This window comes from Lagopus muta, chromosome Z (genome assembly GCF_023343835.1).
Source record: "Lagopus muta isolate bLagMut1 chromosome Z, bLagMut1 primary, whole genome shotgun sequence".
NCBI lineage: Eukaryota > Metazoa > Chordata > Aves > Galliformes > Phasianidae > Lagopus > Lagopus muta.
In genome coordinates this window covers 35,831,869-35,856,507 of record NC_064472.1, presented here as the reverse complement: position 1 = coordinate 35,856,507, position 24,639 = coordinate 35,831,869, and the positions used below count along the sequence as shown (strand labels likewise).

Sequence of the window (24,639 nt, the reverse complement as noted above, 5' to 3'; positions counted from 1 at the left end):
ATCTCCCTTTTCAATGGATTTGGATGCAGATTTTAGTTTTATAGCGGTGTACATAATAGTGGGAAAGAAAATGCGCCCTTTCCCTACTGTGTGGTAGCTTTTGTGTGCAAGGGAAATAGATGAGCTTAAGCCAATCTTTTATGTTTCAGATAATGTAAGGAAAGAAGATAAATGACAAGCTGTGAGTCTCATTAAATGTGATCTTGATTTCCACAGGGGTGCTGGGCAGCAAGGCCCCTCAGATGCCTTGCAGGCAGAGCAGAAAACAAATATTTTGAGTCACCAAAGTTAAACTGTTCCCAGGAGTTTACTTAGAGAAACTGAGTGTCTGCTGCTAAGCCTGCGTTTCAGCACTGGAAGCGTTTTCAGCTTACATTAACCTTATGAGCTCTAGTGGTGAGACCCTGGTCAACTGGCAGATGTTGAGGGCCTGGGGGTTCAGTCTGTTCCAGGCTAGCTCTGCATAGGGGTGAAATGGGCTGGGGACAGCAGGGAGAGGCACTCACTTGTAGTTTTACCCCACATTCTTGTCTTTAAGTGCTGAAGTCAGATCTCAGGAAGACATGTTATAGTCCATCTCTGTATTTTAGACAGGCAAATTTAAGCTGTGCAATCAAATAAAAGAAAAATAACCTTGTCCTTCCTGAAAAGGCTACAAAAAGTAAGCAAACACACTAAATGGTCCATCACTTTATTGCTCATTTCCCTTGAGGGTAACCTATGCTTATGAAAAGTATTATTTTTGTACAATATCCAAATATCCACTATAGGTAAATTAATAAAATAACAACAAAACCCTCTCACCCTTTAGCTTCCTGTATTTCAGTACCTTGTAGTTCAACTTTTGTACTCTGTTTCTCTTTTCAGGTTGGAATAGGTAGAAGGAAATACTCTTGCTTTCCCCTTTTAGTGCTCCAGCCCCATTATAATGCCTTCTCTGCTTATTCTTATTTTCTTTTATCATATATTACATAGGATTACTGTGAAGTTCCATGATCTGTGCTGCATCCACATCCGAAAGATGTTGATTTCTTCACTAGAGTGCATTCAGTTTTAGGTTATAACTGGAAGTGTGCTGGAGTACATGATGCCTGAGGAGGACCTGAGAAAACAGGGCTTAATCAGGGTAGGGAAGGCAAAGAGGGTGAATCTGCCTGCAGATGTCAGGGGCTGGCTCAGGGCTCAGAGTAGGTGCCAGAGGTCCTGGAGGTGCGTAGTGGTAAGATGGTAGACAGTAGGATCAAGCTGCAGCAAGGCTGTCTTGAGTGTTTCTGTCCTTGTAGATATTCTGATGTGATGAGCTACCATCTTTAAGCTGGCCCGGTATTGTGCTGTCAGTTGGATCAGGCTTCCTGCTAGGTTCCCTGGACCCTCTATTTTGTAATTTTATTAAACTTAACTCTGTGCTGGATTGACTGCACAGATACAGCTTCAGTACAGTCAGGACCTAACGTGACTTCAAAGACATCTGTTTACTCAAATGGTACATGGTTGTCAGTAAAGAATATCTAATGTGCCTAAAAAAGCAAAGTGGCAATGTACAGTCTGATGGAATTTTCTGTTTTTGTCACGCGAAGATTTAGTTTTCACTCTAGTTCATGAATGATACTGTTTTGTAAAGTAGGATATAGAGCAGGACAGTAATGGCTGTCCTGGTTCTCTTAGTGTTAGCTTGCAAAAACTGTGCATCTGGAATAGGTGATGTATTATCTTAAATTTCCATTGGTTAACAAGCAAGTAGTTAATCATTCTGGACTTTTCATTATCTTTCTAGATTTTGAAGAATTTTACATCTGTTCATCTCTCCTATGTGGAATTAAAGCAAATGGGCCAGCAGCAGATAGGAAGTTACCCTGTTCACTTTCACCTTTGTGGGGATGTGGATGAAAAAGGAGGTTATAGTTCTAAGACTTACCTTGATGGTCTTTCCATTCATCACTGTTTCTCCAGATGTGTGACTATTCATGCAACTAATGGCTTACTGGTAAGTGCCAGGAGAATAAAATAGGCTGTGTTGACCTGAATCTTAAGAAGAACATGTAGAGCAAAAAGCAGTTCCTTAACTTAATGTTTAAATGCTCAGGAGTGATTTTTTTTGAATTTTTTTTTAATTGTAATGAATAAATACACAAGTGCAAACAGTGACTTATTTTTAACAGATCTTGTCATTCTGCTTTTTAGATTCTTGAAGGCAACTAAGCTATCCAGGCATTGCGTGTTTGTAATAGAGAAATAGAGCTCCATATTTGAATCATCTGAGTCACTGATACTGAAACTTCACTCTGCAGCTGTGCCAAGATAGCAAAACTAAATGGCACTTGTCAAATAAATCTCAGTAAATGCTATCACTACTGACATAATGGACTTGTGTTTCTGCAGATAAAGGACACCATTGGCTATGACACACTAGGTCACTGTTTCTTCATAGAGGATGGCATTGAGCAGAGGAATACTCTCTTCCACAACCTTGGACTAGTCACAAAACCAGGCACTATTCTTCCTACGGATAGAAACAGCACCATGTGTACTGGCATAAGGGATAAAGTGTATGGAAGTTACGTTCCCGTGCCAGCCACAGACTGCATGTGAGTATTCCATTGTTAAAAAATTAAAACCAAACCAGCTGCAGCAAATAAACTGCTGATGATCTCTTGACAAAATACAGATGGAATGGTTGGGTTTTTTTTTTTTTTTTGTATGATCTGTGGTGAATGTGGACACCTTAACTGCAGTTCACATGGCAGTATTGTTCAAAAAAGTAAAAACATATGGTGTTTCATTGAAAAGAAAACATGGGTTGATTTATAATGAGATTTGTTGTGTCTTGTGATACTTGATAAGTTGATTTTTTTTTTTTTTTTTTTTTAAAGCTGCTGTGTTAAGGCACCAGTACCATTAGCCTGCCACCTACAGCTTGTCTTCATAACACTAGTGTATTGTAGAAGCTTATTAAAACTGTTTATAGTTGCACTGAGTGTCTGAACTATCGTAAAATATTTTGCATTGAAGTTCTGTGTGCTTGTGTGGGAAGTAGTTACTTTACACATCAGTTTAGCTTTTCTGATGGTTGCTTCAAGAGTGAGTTATTTCTGTAGGATCTAGAGCTTTTTCCATCTTAACTTCTTTTCTGAATATTTCAGGGCAGTTTCAACCTTCTGGATTTCTCATCCCAACAATCACCTTATAAGTAATGCAGCAGCAGGTTCACAGGTAAGGCGCATGGATGTAACGCAATGCAAACTACTTGTGCCAGTCATTCACAAAAGACATAATGCAAAAATGCATAAATTTTTTCTTTTCTACTTGTGAATATTTAAGGTTGGCAGTATACTGGCATTACAAATACCAGTCAATTACAAGGCTTTGTTAGTGTGGATTAGACCTCTTCCTTTTTTAATTAGTAGATCTGTCAGTGGTCTCAATATGTATGCATTAAAACAAATACCTTTATTTCCAAGATTTAGTGTATTTCCTGTTTCTGAACCTCCTGTAGGCCCTGTCACGTGTTTACTGTTTCAGTGCTCTGAAGGACTTTGTCTTTATAGCTTCAGTCATTGAAATGAAAAATAGTTCACTGAATAAGAAAGTGCAGAAAACCTTTCATGTCTGTCTTTTGTCACTAGCTTCTCAGTAGTAATTGCTGATAATGATTTTACCAACTGTAAACGTTTGATTTTTTTTGCAGCCCTTAGTTCAGCTGCTCGCAGAGTAGTTTTGAACTATTTTGTGCAGACTGTGGAGGATTGGCAGGGGTCTGTTCTGCTTATAAAGCAGATGAGAGGCTGAGACTCAGGTGGTTCCAGGTGGATTGTTCTAAATGGGTCATTGACTATAAGGAAAGGAAAGACTTTTTGATGCTGGAAGGAGAATGTGGGTGTGCTAGCATATTCTTAGGCAGAAAGTACATAATGCATTGTTAACAATATGGTAAGACTGAAAATATTTGTGTGTTGTAATGTCTGTAACACAGAAAATCATAAAACTTCTGCTGCTGCTCCTTGTGAACTTTTAATTTTTTCTTTTTTGTGGGGGCAGAACTGTCTTCTTGTTGACTGCCTATGGCTAAGAAGGGCCTGACTACCTTACTGAATAAAAACAGTGCGCAGCACAGTATCTTTCCATTTTGCCTATCTACATAATGTTGCTTTACCTGGCTTTAGTGTTGCTGGCTAGGTTATAGAAAATGGGTTGCTCGATTAGGTCCTTATTTCACTATCATCTTCTGCCTCTGTAGAGAATCCCTTCTGTATAGTAGCGTGCACTGTCAGAGAGTGTTGTATAGGTTAAGTTCTGCCATTCTGATATATGCGTTTCTTGCATTGGCATGTAAAGTCTGTAGCTTCAGTTTCAGAAACAAAATGCTTCAACTGTCTTGATATAAACACTCCACTGTAGAGCTTTGTGGGTATAAAGTGTAACAATTCACAAGCAAATAATTCCATTGCTCTCTCCAACTTCTTTATTACAATGGAGCCTATTGTAAGGGTGTTTCAGCAGTACTTACTACTTTTGTTTCAGCTATATGAGAGGGGGAAAAAAGCTCTTTTTTCTGAGTGCTTACAAGTGCTTTAAGAGCTTTGAAGTTTATTAAACTCTTTTTGAAGCATTAAGATGTGTTTTGGATAAAAATTGCTTGATTTTTGCCAAGCACGGAACTGTATTTAATTATATGTGAAGTAAGATTTTGGTATTTTATGTGGAACATGCACACTTTCTTTGGAATTGTTAATGACAGAAATGTTACAGTATGTCATCATTACGGGTGGGAATATGTTACTCAGAAGCAGAATTTCCAGGGCTGTTTGGAAAATGAGTATATTCTTGGAGTGATTTTTAAGCTAGAATGAATTGACTTTATCCATATTTCTTGAACAGGAAGGTGAAGACTTTTTCATTATATGGAACATACAGTATGCGGTGGTTTTTTTTCTTTGCTACTTTTATAACACTTTAATACTCCTTATGCAGTTGATTTTTGTTTGTTTTTAAGTTTTCTAAGGGCACAGAGCAAGCAGGCAACATTTTTTGTATCTTTAGATATCTGCGTTATGGGTGCTGTTGCTGCACTGCCCCTTTTCAACTCAGATGGAGTTAGAAAAGGAACTTCTATGGGTCTGCTTTGGCAGGTAACTCCAGCTTCTTTAAGAGCAGGGATGTTGAAGTGGAGGAAATGAACAGATGCTGAAATTATTACTGCATGTTATTGGCACAGAACTCTGAACTGGCTGGCCTTCTGGATGTCTCTATTCACTTTCCTGAAAGTGCTTGTGTTGTGTGTTTTTTGTTTTTGTTTTTTTTTGGTTGTCGTTACATTCTGATGTGAATATAGATGAACAAATCTTACAGTGTAGCAGTAAGGAGGAGAGGAAGACTTTTGAGTGTTTTTCTGTAAATAGCCTGATTAACTTAAAAACAAAATAAAATTGATTATTTGTGTAGAAATGGAGCACAGAAATCACAGAGGAAAATGAGCCTTTTCTTCTTTTTGTCTTGAAATATTAGAAGACCTGAAATGTATGAGGTTAAATGATTTAACTGAGAAGAAAACAATTTTTAATGCATCTTCATCACTACAGTACAGCTGTATTTGTGGTCTTCTTCACTGAAGAATGCTTTGGAGACTATTTCGATAAATAATTCCACAGCATATGGTTGGTGTGGACTGTGCTGTTATTTTCTTCCTTATTTAAAATGTTCAACTCCTTAACATATATTTATTTGTGATTAGATGTGAATATATCAGAACTGATAGTAGTATCAGACTCTCTTCTGAGTTATGTTCTCTCTCCTCATTTGCAGGACGCTGGAATATGGTATTTGTTCCACAAAATTGCTACAGGAGATTCTCATGGTCTAGGTATTGAAACAAAGTCAGAGCTCACACCCCTAGGAATCTTCTATAACAACAGGGTTCATTCTAATTTTAAGGTAATGTACCTTAAAAAATGTTGAAGGTCTTCATTTGTAACTATTTTACACAAGGATTTGTCTGCTTAAATTTTAAGGTGCTTGAATAATTTGTTTGAACTGCACAACTCTGTCTAGGTATTACAGAACAGTGTGTAATCTGTATGCCTGTAGCTTTTTATTGATTTTACTTGACAACTGGATATCTGGGATACCAAGAAATGATGCACTGCGCTGTAGTAGTTATAGGTCTGAGGCTGTTGGGGCACTTGATCAGACTGGAATTAAAACACAGTGAATGCTAAAGTGCGTTGTGGAGGAAAAAAAAAGTTACGTAGCTCATTATTTTTGAGCAAGGATAGCTGTTCATATGCTGAAAACCCGTGTTTAAAGAGCTGCCTCCAGGACCAGGCCTGAGGATCCACTCATGTAGCAGCGTTCAATTCTGAACATAATTTGGATCACAGGTAACTGTGTATGTTGTATATGTAATTCAGGCTCAGCAGCCTCAAACACTTCTTTTTTTTTTTCTTTTTTATTTTGTCAAGTATTCATGCTGGATTATTGAGGTTCAAGTTGATGATTGTCTGGGCAGATGTCAGCTTTAGTAGTGAGATCAGTTGTGTTTTAAATTAAAATACAAAGCATTGTTGCACAGCACGATCAATTTTTTCTCCATTAGCAGCATTTGTGAGAATATTTTGCATTCACCACAAGGTTGGCTTCCAAATTTTCCAGAAGATCATCTGGAAATAAGTGTAAAACCTCAAATAGTTAGATGTGAAAAAAGTTTGAAATGAACTTTAATGGTTTTCCATTACTTTTTTTTTTTTTTTTTTTTTTTTTAAACTCCAGGCAGTGATTTTCCTGGGATTTTCAGTTCTTTTCCAAATTTGCATGGAAAGATCCTGTTTCTCTATTAGGCCAACCTGGAAGATCTAAGAGTCTTTAATAGAGTGTATTGCATGAAATGTAATCTGAAAAATATAGTAATTGTTGTCTTTTCAGTGTTGGGCAGTATGAAATTTATTCTTTTCCACCCTCCCTTTTCTTTTTTTTCTTTTCTTTAAAGGCTGGTTTGTTCATTGATAAGGGTGTTAAAACAACTAATGCTAGTGCTGATGATCCCAGAGAATATCTTTGCTTGGACAACAACGCAAGGTAAAGAATATTATCTTCCATCTCAATGAAAAATGGTAACGTTCTGAGATTGTTTGTACCTTCACATGAGGGGGAAAAAAAAGTTTAAAACACTACAAATAATAAACGAGCAATAAGTTCCCTTTCTTTTTTCTCATCTATGCATCTCTTTGGGAGCAAGAAAGAACAGTTTGCCTGAAGGAATTGGCTTTTTTTTTTTTTTTTTTTTTTTTTTTTTTTTTTTTTTTTGAGCCCTTGGCCCTGGGTAGTTTTCAGCCTGCTAGAAAACATAATTTTAATCATGCTCTGCTATTAAGTTTATAGTATTTTCTGGAATTGCTACCAAAGTCCAGCCCTATATTAAAATCTGCATCTGATTTATGGCTGTTTAAATAATTGTTAGGAAAAAGCCTAACAGCAGTAAGTAATAGATTCCCTTGCCTTTCCTACTTCTGAATGCTTCCTAGTGTGCCTTCTGGACTTGGAGGTCACACTTCAGTGGTATGCTTCTACTGAAGATTATTTGCTGGGATAGTGCAGCCAGCCACGTTATCTTCAGCTTACAAAGTGAGAGAAAATATTGGAGAGTCTGGGAAAATTTCAAGTTATCCTGTGTAAAGTGACAAGAAAAATCAACGTTTTGTTGTGGCAACCAAGAACTAAGACTGAAGATACAGTTATAAGATTATTTTTGATTCAGCCTTCTTAGGATGGGGATAGTTAAGTGATAGCTGCAGATACAAAGAGGAAAGTTTCAGAGTTTGGTAATATTTAATACTTCTTGCATTGGAAACTAACAAGTTGTTAGTTATGACTGTGACTTTTTAACAGAAGTTGTGACATTTTGACAGAAGTCCCACAGGTCTTACGCATTGCCTTCATGTAGTCAAGAAGAACTTAAGAGAGGTAGAATGGCATGAGAGAACCTATAGCGTGTTGGCAGGGTATGAAGATCGGATGTAAAAATTTGAGTGTATGAGACGGGGTTCATCTTTGACAGCAGCCAGACAAATGGTGACGTGCCCTGCCCTCTGAATAGCAAACATTTATACAAACCTCTAGCCTTTTTTGTCTAGTGCAATGGCACACCTGTGTATCCCTCAAAGTCACTAATTCCCTGCATTAAACTGGGACATTAATGCTGGAATAGAAGTGGGGAGACGATACTTCGGAGAGGGCAGTGAGAAAAAGCAAGAGAAGAAAGGAAATGCAGATCATTTAACTTAGCAAGATTCAGAAAAGTTCGACAGTTACTGGGAAAGAGAAATTTTAGGTTCCTTCTTTGTGGCACAGGAAAGATGCTTTTCTGGAAGTAGGTATCTACAGATGCATATGGTTCAGGCTTGTCTCAGTCCCAACATGAAGCAGAGATGATTTTTACCTGTCAGGTGAGAGTGCGTATTTATCTTCCAGATTCTCTCAGCCCAACATATTTGAGCCATATAAAACAAACTGTATTTTTATATCAAACATATGTGGATTTTTTTTTGTTGTTTTTTTTAATCTGTTACAGGTTTCGTCCTCATCAAGATGCAGACCCTGAAAAACCCCGAGTTGCCGCCCTGATTGATGGATTAATCTCTTTCAAAAACAATGATCATGGTGCTTGGGTCAGGGGAGGAGATATCCTCATTCAGAACTCTGGGTAGGTATCCAGAAGCAAACAACTGCATGTTGCTAAGAAGCTTACCCTGAAGCTGTTTTTATGAAAACATACTGCAACAAGGTTATAAAGAAGATTGATGCTTAAACCTGGGAACTGCTGTGTTTCCAATACTTTTACACAAACCCATTGCTTTAAGTTTATGTATGGCTAGATGAGAAACTTCTTTAAATGAAGGAAAAAAACTACAAAATAAAAAAGTGTAAAACTTGATTGGGACTACTAGTTTATATTGAGATGTCTGTGTTTTCTTCTAAGCTTCCAGGTTCCTGCTTAAAAGATATGAAAAGCTGTATTTTCTTTCTGTTGTTTTCTTCTTTTAAAAACGTAATTTTTATAAGAACTACTTAATAGTTTCTCGATTCTATTAATGCAAAGGTTTTCTTCAGTGCATATCACTATGTAGTCTTAGAATATCTTATTATAGGATAGTCCAGAAGATGTAACTGAAGCTTGATTTTATGGACTTTCTTTTAGGTTTGCAGACAATGGAATTGGTTTGACATTTGCCAGGTGAGTATTTAATTATTGCTGTGTTTTCTTAAAAGTTTAGAAAAACATCATATGTAAATCTGTCAGTAAAAATTAATAGGTATACTTTCTTAAGGCTTTATTTTCACTTTTAGGTCAATTTCCAGTGGTATAAAACATATTATTAAGGCTACAAATTGACACATCTGCTAAAGTTTGCTCTTTGTTCAACCTATGCTTTCTTTACATAACAATTTGCTACCTCTTCTCCAGAAGGGTTATGTTTACACGAGTATTCTCTGTATGGCACGATGCCTTGGGCAGCTTTGATTTTCTTCCTGAGCTGTTCAATGCAAGTAAAGGGAAATGAATGAATGGTTAGAGTGGGCAGAGCCTCTTTTCAGTGGAAGGAAATCTAATAACTTGGGTAGAAAGCTAAAACTGCTACTGCTTAGGTTGTGAAAAATGTGTTCTAGAATTGTGGAAGTGGGCTATAAATAAGAGTGCTGATTATCATAGGAGAATAGAAAATGTACAGTTCTGCACAAGGATTTTCGTCCTTTCAAAAAGACTGTTAGTGATTAAATTTATTGTTCTTTATATTACAAATAAGAATATGAACTGCTTTGCTTTATGGAGACTATTACAGAGTAGGAGTAGAACCATGCCTTGTGTTTTAGTCTGCTGGATAGTCTTGGCTAAAAGCTTTTATCCCTGACATTGCTTTGATAGTGATGGGAGCTTTCCAAATGATGAAGGTGCCAGCCAAGTGGTGTCCGAATCTCTGTTCATAGGGGAGAGCAAGAATTACGGGTTTCATGGTGGTCAAAATAAATACACAGGCTCTGGAGGAATAGACAATAAGGTGCGCACTCTACCTAGAAATCGGTAAGTACGACATGAGTAAAGGAGCTAGTTTCTCAGAAATGTATATGCAGGCTTAGGCTTGTCCTGATTTTTGTTACAGGGTGCTGTAAATATTTGCTTTTATTAACAGGACATTTCCAATTAGAGGTTTTCAAATTTATGATGGGCCTATTCACCTCACTAAGTGCACGTTCAGGAACTTTGTGCCAACTCCAGACAGATTTACCAGTGCAGTTGGTTTCTTGATGAAAAATCCTTGGCAGATGACACCAAGAAACAACATTTCTCTTGTAAAGTTTGGTCCAAATGTAAGTTCATTAGAAGTTATTTTGCTGTTGCGGGTAGATTAGTTTTCTTCTTGCTTTATTTTAAATAATTTTCCAAGGGCCCCTATGGAAAATTTTTTTTTTTTTTTTTGTATGCAAACCTACTTCATAGTTTGTCTTGGGTGGAGATCATTTGAGATATTCTTCGTCTCCCAGGCAAGAAAAATAATACGTAGAATAAGTTTCATTAATGATCTCTTTTTTGACTGATGGTAAAACTGAAAAGAGATTTTGTAAGGTCTGGTGTATCTTTGATAATGAATTTTCAGTTGCAGTTACAACGTATTTACACAAAATCAAGAGCTGACCTGAGCCTATTACTGAAAAACAAAATGATTGCATTGCTCTTGCCACAAGTTTTTTTTAATCAACTCTTCTCAAATTCCTGTATTTTTGCAGAATTGAGAGTATTAGTCTCTATGTCACCTGGAGTAAAAGAACTATGTATGCATTTTGATTGTTGTTGACAGGTTTCTCTGAAAGCCTTCTTTGGAAAACCTGGTCCCTGGTTTGAAGAAGTAGATCTGGATGGTGACAAGAACTCAATATTCCATGATCTAGACGGTTCAGTGACTGATTATAAAGATACGTATGTGGGCAGAATGGATAACTACTTGATTCAACACCCCAAATGCATTAATAATACAGAATGGAATGGAGTGATCTGCAGTGGGACCTATGCACAGGCTAGTACTCTGACTTCTACTGGAGAAACACCTACAATGTGAACAAAGTGTGTGGAAGAAAGGAATTTTTAAAATACTTTTATATGTAAATTACAATTTTCAGCCATTTTTGCGTACAACATTCCATTCAGGATGCAAACTAGATTGCAGTACTTGCTTCCAGATAATAGCAAATGCGTTGGGAGTATATATGCCAGGAATTCCATGTTAAAGTCCTATCTGTTTTGTATCAGAGCCATTTTCTTCTGCTGGCATTTTGTTTTTTGTTCACAGGCTGGGTTTTAAGGTTTACTAGTTGTTGTTTTTCTTACGTTTTTCTTATTGGAGCATACCTTCTGAATATAAATATCATACAGGTCTGATTCCTGTTCTGTATGAGATTTGTCAGATACTGTTTTGGAACTGTGCTTTTCCCCCTCTCCCCGATGTTTTTATTTTTTATTTTATTTTTTTGTAAGACAGGCAAAATCTACAATAGTTTTTCAAATAGGGATCTTTTTTGAAAGAAAAAGGGCAAACGGAGGGGATTGGACTAGATGATCTCTTCCCTTCCAACACCTACTATTCTATGGTTCTATGAAATATTTGCAAACCTCAAATTGCAGCAGTTCTTCTGCAGTCATATACAGTCTGTCTTTCACTGTTTCACTTAGTGTTGTACTGATTAAAGATTGCAAATCTTTCCTCTTCCTCTATAACGTATAGGTCTATGTTCAAACATGGAATGGACAGAATCTTTCCATGGCTATTGTACGAGATGAGTACCCATCCAATCCTATGGTTCTTAGAGGGATTAATCAGAAAGCTGTCTTTCAGCAGTACCAGCCAGTAGTAATGCTTCAGAAGGGCTACACAATACATTGGAATGGAAAAGCACCAAATGTCACGTATCTTTACCTCATTAACTTCGATAAGTACGTTCTCTTTCTTTCATATCATTGAGCCATAAGGTAACAGTGAAGTAATGTGCTGCAGAATTAGTGTGCTGAGAGTTTGTAACTGCCAGTGAGAATGGATTTTTGCTTTTTTTCTTCTTAATTACAAATATTAAAGTATTAAAAGCGGGAGATGAACCAATAAACATGTACCTAAAGTCAATTTTGTATTTAGTGCAGTGTCTTTAACAAAAATCATTTGGAGAAGAAAACATACCAAAAAGTGAAGTTTGGCAAAATTGAAACTGCATACTTTGGGGTACTTGATGTTACTGTTGGATAAGCTAGATAAATGTCTGAAGCATAAAATCAAATGTTTTCTAAGGATGTACTGGATACTGCAACAGTTAGTGAAAGAAAGTGGGGAAGAAGGCTTGCAGGGTTAAAAGCTTTGTGTTCCTGTTAATTATGTTTTTGCAGTGACTTGTGTGCTGCTCATTGTCATCTGAACTGTTCCTGTGGTGAATCGTACACTTGTTTTCTTTTCAGGAATGACTGGATTCGTGTTGGTCTTTGTTATCAACCAAATACTGATTTTACTATAGTTCTGGAAACCTTTCAGAGGAAGTCGTCTGCTCTGTCGAGTAAGGTAGAACGCTACACACCTGTACCTTCAATGCTGGAGCTTGAAAAGAATCGATCAGACAAGAAGTTTTATTTTGACAACAGTACTGGGTAACGCCTTATAACTTGCCTGTGATGAAAGATTTTAATGATAATAGATAGCATGATAGCAATGAAAGGAACTGATTGAGACACTTGAGCTGGAGGGAGGCTGTTACGGAGGAGTCCAAAACTTCTTTGAAAGAATATTGTATGTGACTTTGAATCTCCAAAATACAGTGGTTATTATGAGCACACATTCTCAAGAAGACTGCAGTTACACAAATATTTTGTGTCCCATGTCTAGGGAAAATGTAGTATCCACAGCACTGCAGACAGGTGTCTTGCAGGAAGTAAATTCCCCCTTCAAAGAAAATTTGTGCATTCTTGTTAAACTTCTGACAACTTCTCTGTGGCAAGACTGTTTTGGAAACTATATATTCCTGAAAACCCACTTTTAGCCTTGTGAATAGTATTTAGAAGTCCTAGTTTCCATTTCAAAAGTTTTCTTTACAGAAGCCATTGAGATCCTTCTGAGAGGTTTAAGGTGTGGTCAGCATTTACTGAAATTAAGTCCTACATACATCACTTGCGTGTGTTAGAATTTTGTTACTTAATGTGGAAATAAATGATTAACACAGGACTTTGTTTCTTTATCCGGCAAATGGGCAGATGACAGTGCTCTAAAGATTGTTTGTGTTTCCTTTCTCTAAGAGCTACAACAGTAACAGCAGTTACCGGTGATAACAGTTAAATATATAATAGAAAAATCATTGTCCCTTTTGCATTGGTAACACTCTAAATGGCATTTCCAGGCATTTATTTAAGATGCAGCAGTGTAACTACATTGTTCAGTGCTGGTAAATACAGCTGAATATCTGAACAGTTGTTGTTGGTATCCATAAAGATCTACAGTTATGGAAAACATACATAAGCTCTGCAGCTTGTTTTATTGTTTCCTACCTTCCTGCCTCTATTTTGAGGAGTGGCTGTTCTTATCAAAACATATGCATTCATAGCAACATCTCACTTAATTGTTAGAGATTTCAGATATGTCAGTAGAGACTTTGTAATTCTAGTAAAGCGTAAATATTTCGAAAAAGTTTGAACAATGGTACAGAAGTAAATACTGTAGTTTTCTACTTCTCAAAATCATGAAATGTACCTGCTAAGGTTTAACATAAATACTTCCTTGTAGTCAATTTATTTTCTCCATCTCTCACCTCCCTTCTCTTTTTTCTTTTTGTGTGCATAGACTACTGTTTTTATTTCTTCAAGCCAAATACAATAGGGATGGTCACAGTTATTGCTCATCTCAGGGATGTGAAAGGATCAAGATTGTGACCAAAGATTCAGCAAAAGGGGTCAGTAACTGCATGGCAAAAGCTTACCCAAAGTACTACCAAGGACCAGCTGTCATAAAGCAGATGCCAGTAAAAACTACTGTACCGTGCACAAAGTGTGGCACAACTCAGGTAAAAGAAAATAAGCAAAAACTTGTATCATCTGTGTAGTTGGCGTTTCATACTACTTGTGTTAAAGGCATAGTTTCAGTTTTTCAGCACAAAATACAACACCTACCAATTTGCAGGTTATTTATTTCCTGTGCTCAAGAAGGCAGGAGGGCTGTTGTAGCATGAGGGAGAAACATTGCTCCATATTTGTGCCTTGCCTCCTGCTCTACATGTGACAGAGAAGACATGACATGAGTAGAGCAACTCTGTCAACTGTGTACCATGCAGGAAAGCTTTCCTGCAGAGATCTGTAGTTCAAGGCATACTATTGGCCAACCTCTTCTTTTTTGGATTTTTCATATTAGCATAAGCTTGAAATTGCATTATGTGTTTTCTCTATACATGATGAGGAAAAATACTGGAATAAGATGTATTATACTGTTCATATGTCATATTACTTTGGAGTATGAGTTACCTGTTACAAAACATGACATGATAAAGTGTCAATGACATACACATATGTATACTTAAAGTGTTCTGTTTGACATCCAGATGGTATTCACCAGCGATCCTCACAAAAACTACCTCCTTGTGCAGATTAATTTATCTGGTAAAAATGAGTTAAGCAGAGCTCAGCAAGCATTTATTTCCGTGAGTATTCTTTGTAGTTTTCTTTTATTTTTCTTGCTCTGTAGGTCTTGGTATTGGAACAGTTGTACTGCCCTACATAGTGCTAAGCTCACACTTCTTCATCAGCATAAGAAGTGTTCGTTCATGGTTTAGAAAACAGTAGGTCAGAAGCCTGATCTTCTAATTTTAGAAAAAGAGGCTCCCAACTCCTCCTTTTGTATTCTAATTGCAAATCCTCTGCCACTAGAGTGAAAATTGTACCAGCAAGGAAGAACTTAAAATCTTTGAATTCCTGATGAAACCTGTATGGCTGTATTGAATTGTTCAAGACATTAGGTTTTGCTAACCTAAAAAAAATGTCAGTTACTAAAGAGCCCATAATTTTCAGTATTTGTTCTGATGCAGTCCTAGCGAGTGTGAAGGAAGTACTGGAACAGGTTGCTAAGACGTGATGGATGCCCTGTGCCTGGATGCATTCAATGTCAGGCTGAGCAGTGATCTGAGCAACCTAATCTAGCTGTAGATAATAGTATCATTAGATCAGTAAAATCAGTAGAATCATTAAGGTTGGAAATGACCTATCAGTTCATCTAGTCCAACAATCAGATGTCCCTGTTCATTGTAGGGGAGTTGAACTATATTTGAACTAGACCTTTAGAGGTCTCTTCCAACTCAAATGATTCTCTGATTCTATGTGACATTGTATAAAATGTTTGCTTTGCTTCTGTTCAGATGCTGAAGTAGACCTGCATGTGATACTGAGGATAGCTTTTGCAGATAAGCTCACACCACAAAGCTTTAAGTGACTTGTGCTCTGCAAAGCCAGTTGGTTGAAATAGTGTAACTCTGAGTTCCTTAGGCAGAAAAGTGGTAGAGTGCAGAGTTCTATAGGAGTCTTGCTGTATCTAGAGCAGTAGGAGCATAAGGTGACACTGGAACAAAATTGTGCATCCACAGTGAATGGTTAACTGTGCTATTGACAAGAAGTGCAGATGGTTCATTATCTGAATGTTAGCTTCCCAAAACAGGTAGTTTATCTCTCCAAATGTTGACTGGTCTCCACACTGAAGCTAGTGATTGAAGGTTCTCATTCAGAAGTCTCGCTGAAAGTTTCTTCTCAAAGGGGGGAAGAAAAAAAAAAAAAAATAAGAGAGATGACAGTGAAAAGTGAGCATTTCTAAGCTGTACACCATTGTACACATGAAGGTTAACACTGAGCACAGTATGACAACAGTTGAAGTCATTGTAGATTTATGAATTTTTTTTTTCCCCCATGCAGGTCAATAACACAATGTTTTCCTTCAAGGATAATGGTATACTCGTTGTTGTAGTTGATGCCTGCACTGGCACAGTGTCAGGAAATAATTTATTTTCCGGAGCAGACATTAAGCGTGTAGGTGGCTATTTAAAGTCTGAAATACCACAAAGGTACGTGTAATGACCATTTATATCCAGTGTGTTCTGCAAGCTGTATTTCTGCTCTCTAACAAGATTTCTACTAATAATGTTTATCTAACAACACTGAAAATGAGCAAAATGTGTATTGAAGTTGAGGAAAAAGGAGAAATATAACAGATAACTTTGCTTTGCTAGAGCAAGCAAAGCCACTCACTAAAATCCTCCAGTGTTGCATGCCTTTCACTTCAAAAAGAAACTGAACCTCATGTAGTAGCACCTCTTTCCTTAAAAGAGGAAGAACTTTTGCTTCAGTAAGAGTATTTATGGGCTCTTACAAACTGACAAACTGTGTGATGTTCTACTTGCGTTAGGAGTGACTTTTCTCCAGATCCAGAGTGAAAAATATTGACATTAAAAAAAAAAAAAAAAAAAAGAGATAGAAAGTTAGTGTCTGGAAAATACAGTTTCTGGTATTTTCATTTTGGATCAAGAGTTTAATTATTATTTTTTAATATACAAAAGTCACTGGAAATTTTTATTTAAGAGGATTTGAGTTAAACTTAGGAGGTGTATTTTTAATATTTTTCCAAGTGTATGCTTTTCTAGATGCTACTTTCCAGAGAATGTTGTCTTATTTCCATGTACAGCTTTAACACAAAAACTCTTTAGAAAGAGGGCAAAAGTGGGCTATGAAGACATCCAGCTGTAAAAGTATGTAGGATACCAGGAAAACTTCAATTGTAACTACTGTTGTCTCTGCACTGCTTCTATTGCAGGTCTGTGGTTCTACTGAGCACAAGAGGCGAGGTAGAAATTCCTAGTAACTTAGCAGAAGCCTTAAAGTCCTTGGGGACAGCCAAACCACCTTACCTTCAGAGCAATGGTTAGTGAAATTTTGCGCATTTCTTTTATACCACTTAGGTTTCCCCCTAATTTGTGCATTTGTCTGCCTCACAGATTTCTTCTGGGTCCAGACATTGCTTCATGTCACCCAGAGGAAACATGTATGAAGCATATTGCAAGCAAGAAGGTGACTACCAGTTCTCTGTAACTTGATTATACAGAAAGCCTGGGCTTTTTTTCCCGAAGCCTTTATGTTGTGTCTCATGCAGCAAATCTGAGGGACGTGCACTCTCCTTCTAAACAATCCCCACTGCCACTCCAGTATTTCCTGTTGCAGTGATGCGATGTGGTATTTTGAGGGATGATCAGTTTCTATGCACCCCATGGGGCAGTTCTCATCCCTTCAGGGCTGTGGCATAAGTTCTGTGTGAGGGAACAGTTTTTATAACTGTTGTGATGGTTCTGTTTTCAAATTGAAGATTTTAGAGAATTTAGTACTAAATAGTAGCAGAAAATTTTTGAATTAATGTATCCCAATTTGGTACAGGTGCCACTAAGGCTGGATTACTATACTGAGTAAATGGCAGAAGGAGGATTTTGTAAGAGTGTTTCTCCCTTGCTGAACCATGTGTTATAATTAGGCTCCTGTAACACTGCACTATTTTTGTTGCAGGAAGTGTGGCCTTCCTGGGCTTCAGAGGAAACTTTAAGCCATCTTGGATTAAGCTGTTTACCAGTCCTGCTGGTCATGGGCAAATTCAGATAGAAAAGTATATCCCTTTGCAACTGGAAGAATATGGCTGTACCAGAGCTATCAAGAGTCGACGGAAAGACCTCGAGCTTCTGAAGAAGGCTACAAGATCTTATTAAAGACTAAGCTGTACATAAAAACTGGGGGAAGAAAATGTGAACTAACTTATTTTTAATTTATGGCATTTTAAACTGTGTTGTTATTCAAGGAAATCATGTTATTATCTGACAGACGTTTGCCATCATTGACCGCTTGAATGCCAGTCTGTGCACCTTCTAGTTGTACAAAATATGGAAGAATTTATTAGTATTTGTATAAACAGGTTTCAGAGATTTTTCAGATGTTTGTATTTACTGTAAACAATTTTTTCTGTTTAATACTCCTTTTGTATTTAAGAGAGTGTTCATAAAAGCCTTAAATTTTTGATAGCTGGTGTTGGAGTGCTATTTGGATTACTTGAAAGATTAACAGTTAGGTCTCTCTAAACAGCTTGAATTGGTCATTGTAACTTAGTTTACTTGCATTTTCCCTCTGCTGTATCCAGGTTTTCCTGAGAGTTTATTTAGCAGGAAGTTCAGTTACATTCTCAAATTACTTTCCAGGGTGTTAAAAAACAAAAAAATTCCTATTATGCTTGCAGTTGTGCTCAAGGAGTTTTAACTGCAGTAAAATTTTTGATTTGCTGTACGAAAGGTGGAGAGGGGGGATTTGGAGACCTAGCCTGGGCTGGGTGGGGATTGTGTACTGTGCAACAGAGTTTTTACGAGGCCATGTGTGGCGGTGTGACAAGAGCAGAAAATGACTGTCATTCTTCAGGATCGCTGTTTACTACTCACTCCAACAGGAGTTACTAGTAAGAGTTACTTCATCAGTTAACTTGTCTGTTAAGACTGGGCACAGCTGGACATTTTCTTTTAAAGCTCTTAAGCAGAAAGGCAGAACTGAGAAAATAGTCATTCTCAGGTTGTTATGAAGCTGAGCTTCTACTCCTTCTGTGATTAAGGCTATCGCAGCTCTGAATTTTGAGAGGAAGGTGTGCTCAGTTCATTCCATCATGCTATCTATTTTGCCTTAACTTTTGATTCTTTTTATTGTAACCCTGTTGGTAATTTCTGTTATTAGCTGTCTTTGATTTCTGTTGGGTTTTGTTGCAATTGTTTTACCTTTTCTATAGGTGGTGGGGAAATGGTTTAGAAGAACTGAGATACAGCTGCCCATTTTCAAGAATCTAGTCTTTGAAATTAGATTTCAGAGACTGTAGAGATGCATTTCATAATAGGGAAAAATAGGTGCCACAGAGCTGAAAATATAACTATAGTTCTAATAAAACTGACATCGTTCCTTGTTACTGTACGTGTTCTCATTCATTCTAGCTGTTGTTATATATGTACCATCCGGAGATGCTATGTGCTTTGAATTTAAAATGGAGTGGCTGTTGAAAATGAACTGTTCACTTGTCTTCTCCAAAGAAGTTGAAAAACAGGGGATTATTATTTTTTTTTTTTTGTGCTTTAAAGGAGAGGAGGCACAGTAGCAGACCTATTATTCTATTCAATTAAAATATGCTACCTCAGTGCTACCATTAAACTGCCTGATCATAATACCTTTTTTTCCTAAGTAAGAAAGGAGGGGAAAGGAACACAACACAAGATGAAGTTAACATACAGATGACTGATTTTATTTTATTGCAAAACCAAGCCAAATGGATGATTATGTATTTTGCAGTTGTTTTGATGCACAGTTGCTATAATGCTTAAAACGAAAAGTGTTTTGTATGTGTGGTAAATTTTTAAGACTAGCTATAATGTTTGGTATTACTAATGCAGACTTTGTGATTTACTTGCTCGGAGTGCAGTAGGGTTAGTGTCTGGGGATTGCAATGATCTTAAGACTTCCATTGTTCTGATCTGTGGGTCGTGCTTAGCAGAGAAATGCCTTTTGGATAGTGACCTTCAGGCTTCTGAAGTTGGCCATTGTTTGAGATTCTGCTGCTTTAAGCCATCTTTTGTAAAAACTGTTCTTGGAAACCTCAAGGCTACTCAAGTGTAAGGAGTACTGATAGACAATTGGACCTGAAGTTAAACTGTCATCTTTTGTGTGAACTTAAGCATTTGATAAATAGCATAAATAAATTTTTACATCTGACAAAGCAATAAAAGCTTGAGTCTCTTCTGTTCTTGCATGAAGTAACTTTATATATGTTGTGTGAGCACCGTAAACCATTTTATTTCAAACAGTTCACCTGGGTGGTTTATGGTGTGTGTTCTACCCTTCAAAGACCAAATGGCAATACTAGGAATAGAGCTGCAGATGGTTACAGAATCAATGGGCCTCTGTGGGCTTAAAGTCTCAGCTGCTGCATAAAGAGCCATTTCAATGTGGTGCAGGCCACTGCAGTGTTGTTATCCACAGTAGCCTGCAGAAGAGAAGGCTGAAGGGCAGCTTAGTCATGTGCATCAATACCTGCAGCAAGGAGAAAAGTAAGATGAGGCCAGGTTCTCAGTGGTGTCCAGTGTCAGGACAAGAAGCAGAGGGCACACATGGGCATACGAGAAATTCCATGTAAACAGAAAACAAAACAGTTTTCTGTATGGGTGATGAACCACTGATATGGATTGCAAGAGAGTCTGTGGTGTCTTCATCCATGGAGGAGCAGATGTAGCTTGACCTTACTTTAAGCCCTGCATTGGACTGGGCTGTCCCCAGAAGTGATTACCTGCTTGTTTCCTGCAGAGGGTTTGTACAATTAAAAATGTCAATGCAACTGGCTTCTCTTTTCCAAATACACAAAATGCCATAGCCTGCAATACCACCACCATATGCTGTAAGACAAGCCAGTGGGGAATAAGATCAGGCTGGCTGAATGCAAGGTTTCTGGTGAGAATTAGGGGGGTGGAAAGAGAGGAAAAAAAAAAAGTGTATGCCACCTTTGGTAGAGGGGGCGCAGGCAACTTGGGAAGAGTGCAAGGAAACTGCTAGTATATACAGAGAGGAAATTAGGCAAAAGTCCAGCTAGAGCTTAACCTGGTCACCATTGTAAAGCAAAACAAAAAAAATGGCTTTTTTTATGAATAATGAACAAAAAGAGGATCAGGGAGAATGTCCATCTTTTATTGGATGTGATGGGGAGGATGAAGTACTCAGTGCCTTCTTTTCTTCTTAACAGCCAGACCAGCTATCCTCAGGGTACTGCTGAGCTGGAAGACAGGCATGAGGAGCAGAATAACCCCCACCCATAATTCAGGAGGAATCAGTTAGCAACATACTACTCCACCTAGACCATCTCAAGTCTATGGGGCCAGATGGGATCCAACCGGTGGTACTGAGGGAGCTGGCAGAAGTGCTCTCCAAGTCACTTTTTATCTGCAGTCCTGGTCAACCTAGAAGGTTCCAGATGACTGGAGACTTGCCAGTGTGGTGCCCATCTACAAGAAGAGTCAGAAGGAGGATTCAGGGTAACTACGGGCCTATCAGCCTGACATCTTCATAGGGGTATGTCATGGAACAGCTCATCTTGAGTGCAATCACAGAGCACGTGTGAGACACCCACAGGTGCTCAGGCCGAGCCAGCACAAGTTCATGAAAGGCCTGGCCTTTCTTGATCCTGGCCAACTTGATCTCCCTCTATGACGTGGTGACCTGCGCAGTAGGTAAGGGAAAGGCTATCGAGACTTTAGTGAAGCCTTTGACACTGTCTTTCCCAGCATTCTTCTGGAAAAGCTGGCAGCCTGTGGCTTTTGCCTAATTTTCTCTCTGCCTGCACAAGCAATAGCCCTGCACTCTTTCACAAGTAGATTCTTTGTTTGGTAAAGAACTGGTTGGAGGTCTGGGTCCAAAGAGTGGTGGTGAATGGAGTTACATCCAGCTGGCAACTGGTTGTGAGAAGTATTGCTCAAGGGTCAGTACTGTGGCCCATCCTGTTTAATATCCTTATCTGGATAAGAGGAATGAGTACACCCTCAGTAAGCTTGAAAATGACTCCAAGTTGGGAGAAAGTGCTGACCTGAGGGTAGGATGGCTCTCCAGAGGGATGTGGACAGGCTGAATAGACTGAGCCCAATTGCATGAAGTTCAACAAGACCAAGTGCTAGGTTCCACACTTTGGTCACAACAACCCTATGCAATGCTACAGGCTTGGGGCAGCGTGTCTGGAAAGCAGTGTAGAGGGAAAAGATCTGGGGGTGTTCGTAGAATCATAGAATCATAGAATCACAAGGTTGGAAATGACCTACAAGATCAACTAGTCCAACCATCTCCTCATCACCATTGCCACCACAAGCACTAAACCATATCATGCAGCACGTCATTCAGACGCCTCTTGAACACTGCCAGGGACGGTGACTCCACCACCTCCCTGGGCAGCCATTCCAGTGCCTGACCACTCTCTGAGAGAAAAAGTTCTTCCTCATGTCTAACCTAAACCTCCTCTGGTACAACTTGCGGCCATTACCCCATGTCCTGCTCATTGCCTGGGAGAAGAGGCCAAATCCCTCTTCACCACAACCTCCCTTGAGGAAGTTGTAGAGTGCAGTGAGGTCTCCCCTGAGTCTCCTCTTCTCCAGACTGAACAATCCCAGCTCCCTCAGCTGCTCCTCATAGGACCTGTGCTCCAGACCCCTCACCAGTTTTGTTGCCCTTCTCTGGACACGCTCCAGGACCTCAACATCTTTCCTGTAGTGAGGAGCCCAAAACTGAACACAGTACTCAAGGTGCGGCCTCACCAGTGCTGAGTAGAGGGGGATGATCACCTCCCTGCTCCTGCTGGCCACACTATTTCTAATGCATGCCAGGATGCTGTTGGCCCTCTTGGCCACCTGGGCACACTGTTGGCTCATGTTCAGCCGAGCATCAACCAACACCCCCAGGTCCTTCTCTTCTTCACAGTCATCCAGTCACTCATTTTTGTGGCACTGATAGGAATGGGAGGGTGGTTGGACTAGATGATCTTGCAGGTCGTTTCCAACCTTGTGATTCTGTGATTCATCCCCCAGCCTGTAACGCTGCATGGGGTTGTTGTGCCCAAAGTGCAGGACCCGGCACTTGGCCTTGTTGAACCTCATCCCATTCACCTCAGCCCAGCGGTCCAGCCTGTCTAAATCCCTCTGAAGGGCCGCCCTACCCTCAGGCAGATTGACACCACCTCCCAGCTTGGTGTCATCTGCAAACTTACAGAGGGTGCACTCAATCCCCTCATCTAGGTCATCAGTAAAGATATTAAACAAGATGAGCCCCAGTACCGACCCCTGGGGGACACCACCTGAAACGGGTCGCCAGCTGGACTTCACTCCATTCACCACAACCCACTGGGCACAGCCCTCTATCCAGTTCCTTACCAAAAGAAGGGTAGACCTGTTCAGACCACAGGCAGCCAGTTTCCCAAGAAGAAGCCTGTGAGGGACTGTGTCAAAGGCTTTGCTGAAGTCTAGGTAGACTACATCAACAGCCCTTCTCTCATCTGGCAGACTGGTCACCCAGTCATAGAAGGAGATGAGGTTGGTCAAGCACAACCTGCCTTTCACAAACCCATGCTGGCTGGGCCTGATCCCCTGGACACTGCGTACATGCTGTGCAATCTCACCCAAGATGATTTGCTCCATAACCTTCCCTGGTACTGAGGTCAGGCTGACAGGCCTATAGTTCCCCGTATCCTCCTTATGGCCCTTCTTGAAGATGGGAGTCACATCAGCAAGCCTCCAATCCTCTGGGACCTCACCAGTTAACCAGGAGCATTGATAGATGGCCGAGAGAGGCTCAGCAATCACCCTTGCTAGCTCCCTCAGCACCCGAGGGTGCAGCCCATCCGGTCCCATGGACTTGTGACAGTCCAGACGGAGGAGGAGCTCTCTGACCATCTCCACTGGAATTGCTGGGGGCATATTCTGTGCAGTGTCCCAGACTTCCAGATCGGGGCATAAAAAGCCCAGAGGATAACTGATCTGGCTGTTAAAGGCAGATGTAAAGAAGGCATTGAGGATGACCTCAGCCCTCGTCTTCAGTGACTACATTCCCTGATGCATCGAGTAGAGGATGAGAATTATCTTTGGTTCTTCTTTTGCCGTTGATATATTTATAAAAGGATTTTTTATTGTCTTTTACTGCAGAGGCCAACCTGAGCTCAAGTTGGGCTTTTGTCTTCCTAACTTCCTCCCTGCATACCTTAGCTACTTCTTTGTAATCTCCCCAAGCAGCCTATCCCTTCTTCCAGAGGATGTAGACTCTTTTTCTCCTTGAGTCTCAACAGTAATTCCCAGCTCATCTACACCAGTCGTTTTCCCCTACGGCTCACCTTACGGCACTCAGGGACAGCCTGTTCTTGTGCCTTTAAGATTTCGGTCTTGAGGAGCGTCCAGGCTTCCTGGGCCCCTTTATCCTTGAGAAGTGACTCCCAAGGGACCCACGCTACAAGCTCCCAGAACAGGTCAAAGTCTGCCCTCTGGAAGTTCAAGAAGGTAGTTCTGCTGGCTACTCTTTTGACATCCCCAGGAACGGAGAATTTATTCTGTGGTCACTCTGCCCAAGACAGTCCCCAACCTTCACTTCTCCCACCAGTCCTTCTCTGTTAGTGAAGACCAGGTCCAGCAGGGCACCGCCCCTGGTAGGCTCTCCTACCAGTAAGGAAGCAATCTTCCACACAGTCCAGAAACCTCCTGGACTGCTTCCTCTGCGCTACAATATATTTCCAACATATATCAGGGAAGTTGAAGTCTCCCATCAGAACAAGTGCTGGCAATCGCGTGACTTCCGCGAGCTGCTCATAGAATGCTTCATCCAACTCTTTGTCCTAATTAGGCGGTCTATAACAGACCCCCAACCAAGATGCCGCCCCTACAGGCCTTCCCACTAATCCTTACCCATAGACACTCTACTCATTCCCAACCCCAAGCTCTTCTACATCGAAACAGTCCTTAATATAAAGGGCCACACCACCACCCTTCTTTCCTCGTCTATCCCTTCTGAAGAGCTTG

The 24,639-nt window shown here is 39.6% G+C and overlaps 1 protein-coding gene across 7 annotated transcripts in view; it reads left to right on the top strand.

Annotated features, from left to right (window-relative positions):
* The window catches only part of CEMIP2 (cell migration inducing hyaluronidase 2), a 52,666-nt gene extending 32,848 nt beyond the window's left edge, over window positions 1-19,818 (top strand). For all 7 annotated transcript variants that reach the window (XM_048932509.1, XM_048932506.1, XM_048932512.1 and 4 more), the window contains 17 exons: window positions 1,775-1,984; window positions 2,380-2,585; window positions 3,141-3,210; window positions 5,800-5,928; window positions 6,980-7,068; window positions 8,561-8,692; window positions 9,188-9,223; window positions 9,914-10,069; window positions 10,179-10,356; window positions 10,845-11,060; window positions 11,766-11,974; window positions 12,485-12,670; window positions 13,854-14,073; window positions 14,605-14,703; window positions 15,962-16,110; window positions 16,857-16,963; window positions 17,597-19,818. In XM_048932509.1, the coding sequence (XP_048788466.1) occupies window positions 1,775-1,984; window positions 2,380-2,585; window positions 3,141-3,210; window positions 5,800-5,928; window positions 6,980-7,068; window positions 8,561-8,692; window positions 9,188-9,223; window positions 9,914-10,069; window positions 10,179-10,356; window positions 10,845-11,060; window positions 11,766-11,974; window positions 12,485-12,670; window positions 13,854-14,073; window positions 14,605-14,703; window positions 15,962-16,110; window positions 16,857-16,963; window positions 17,597-17,793 (2,589 nt within the window). In that variant the 3' untranslated portion in view covers window positions 17,794-19,818. The remainder of the gene's footprint in view (window positions 1-1,774; window positions 1,985-2,379; window positions 2,586-3,140; window positions 3,211-5,799; window positions 5,929-6,979; window positions 7,069-8,560; window positions 8,693-9,187; window positions 9,224-9,913; window positions 10,070-10,178; window positions 10,357-10,844; window positions 11,061-11,765; window positions 11,975-12,484; window positions 12,671-13,853; window positions 14,074-14,604; window positions 14,704-15,961; window positions 16,111-16,856; window positions 16,964-17,596) is intronic.
* Window positions 19,819-24,639: the final 4,821 nt, after the last annotated feature.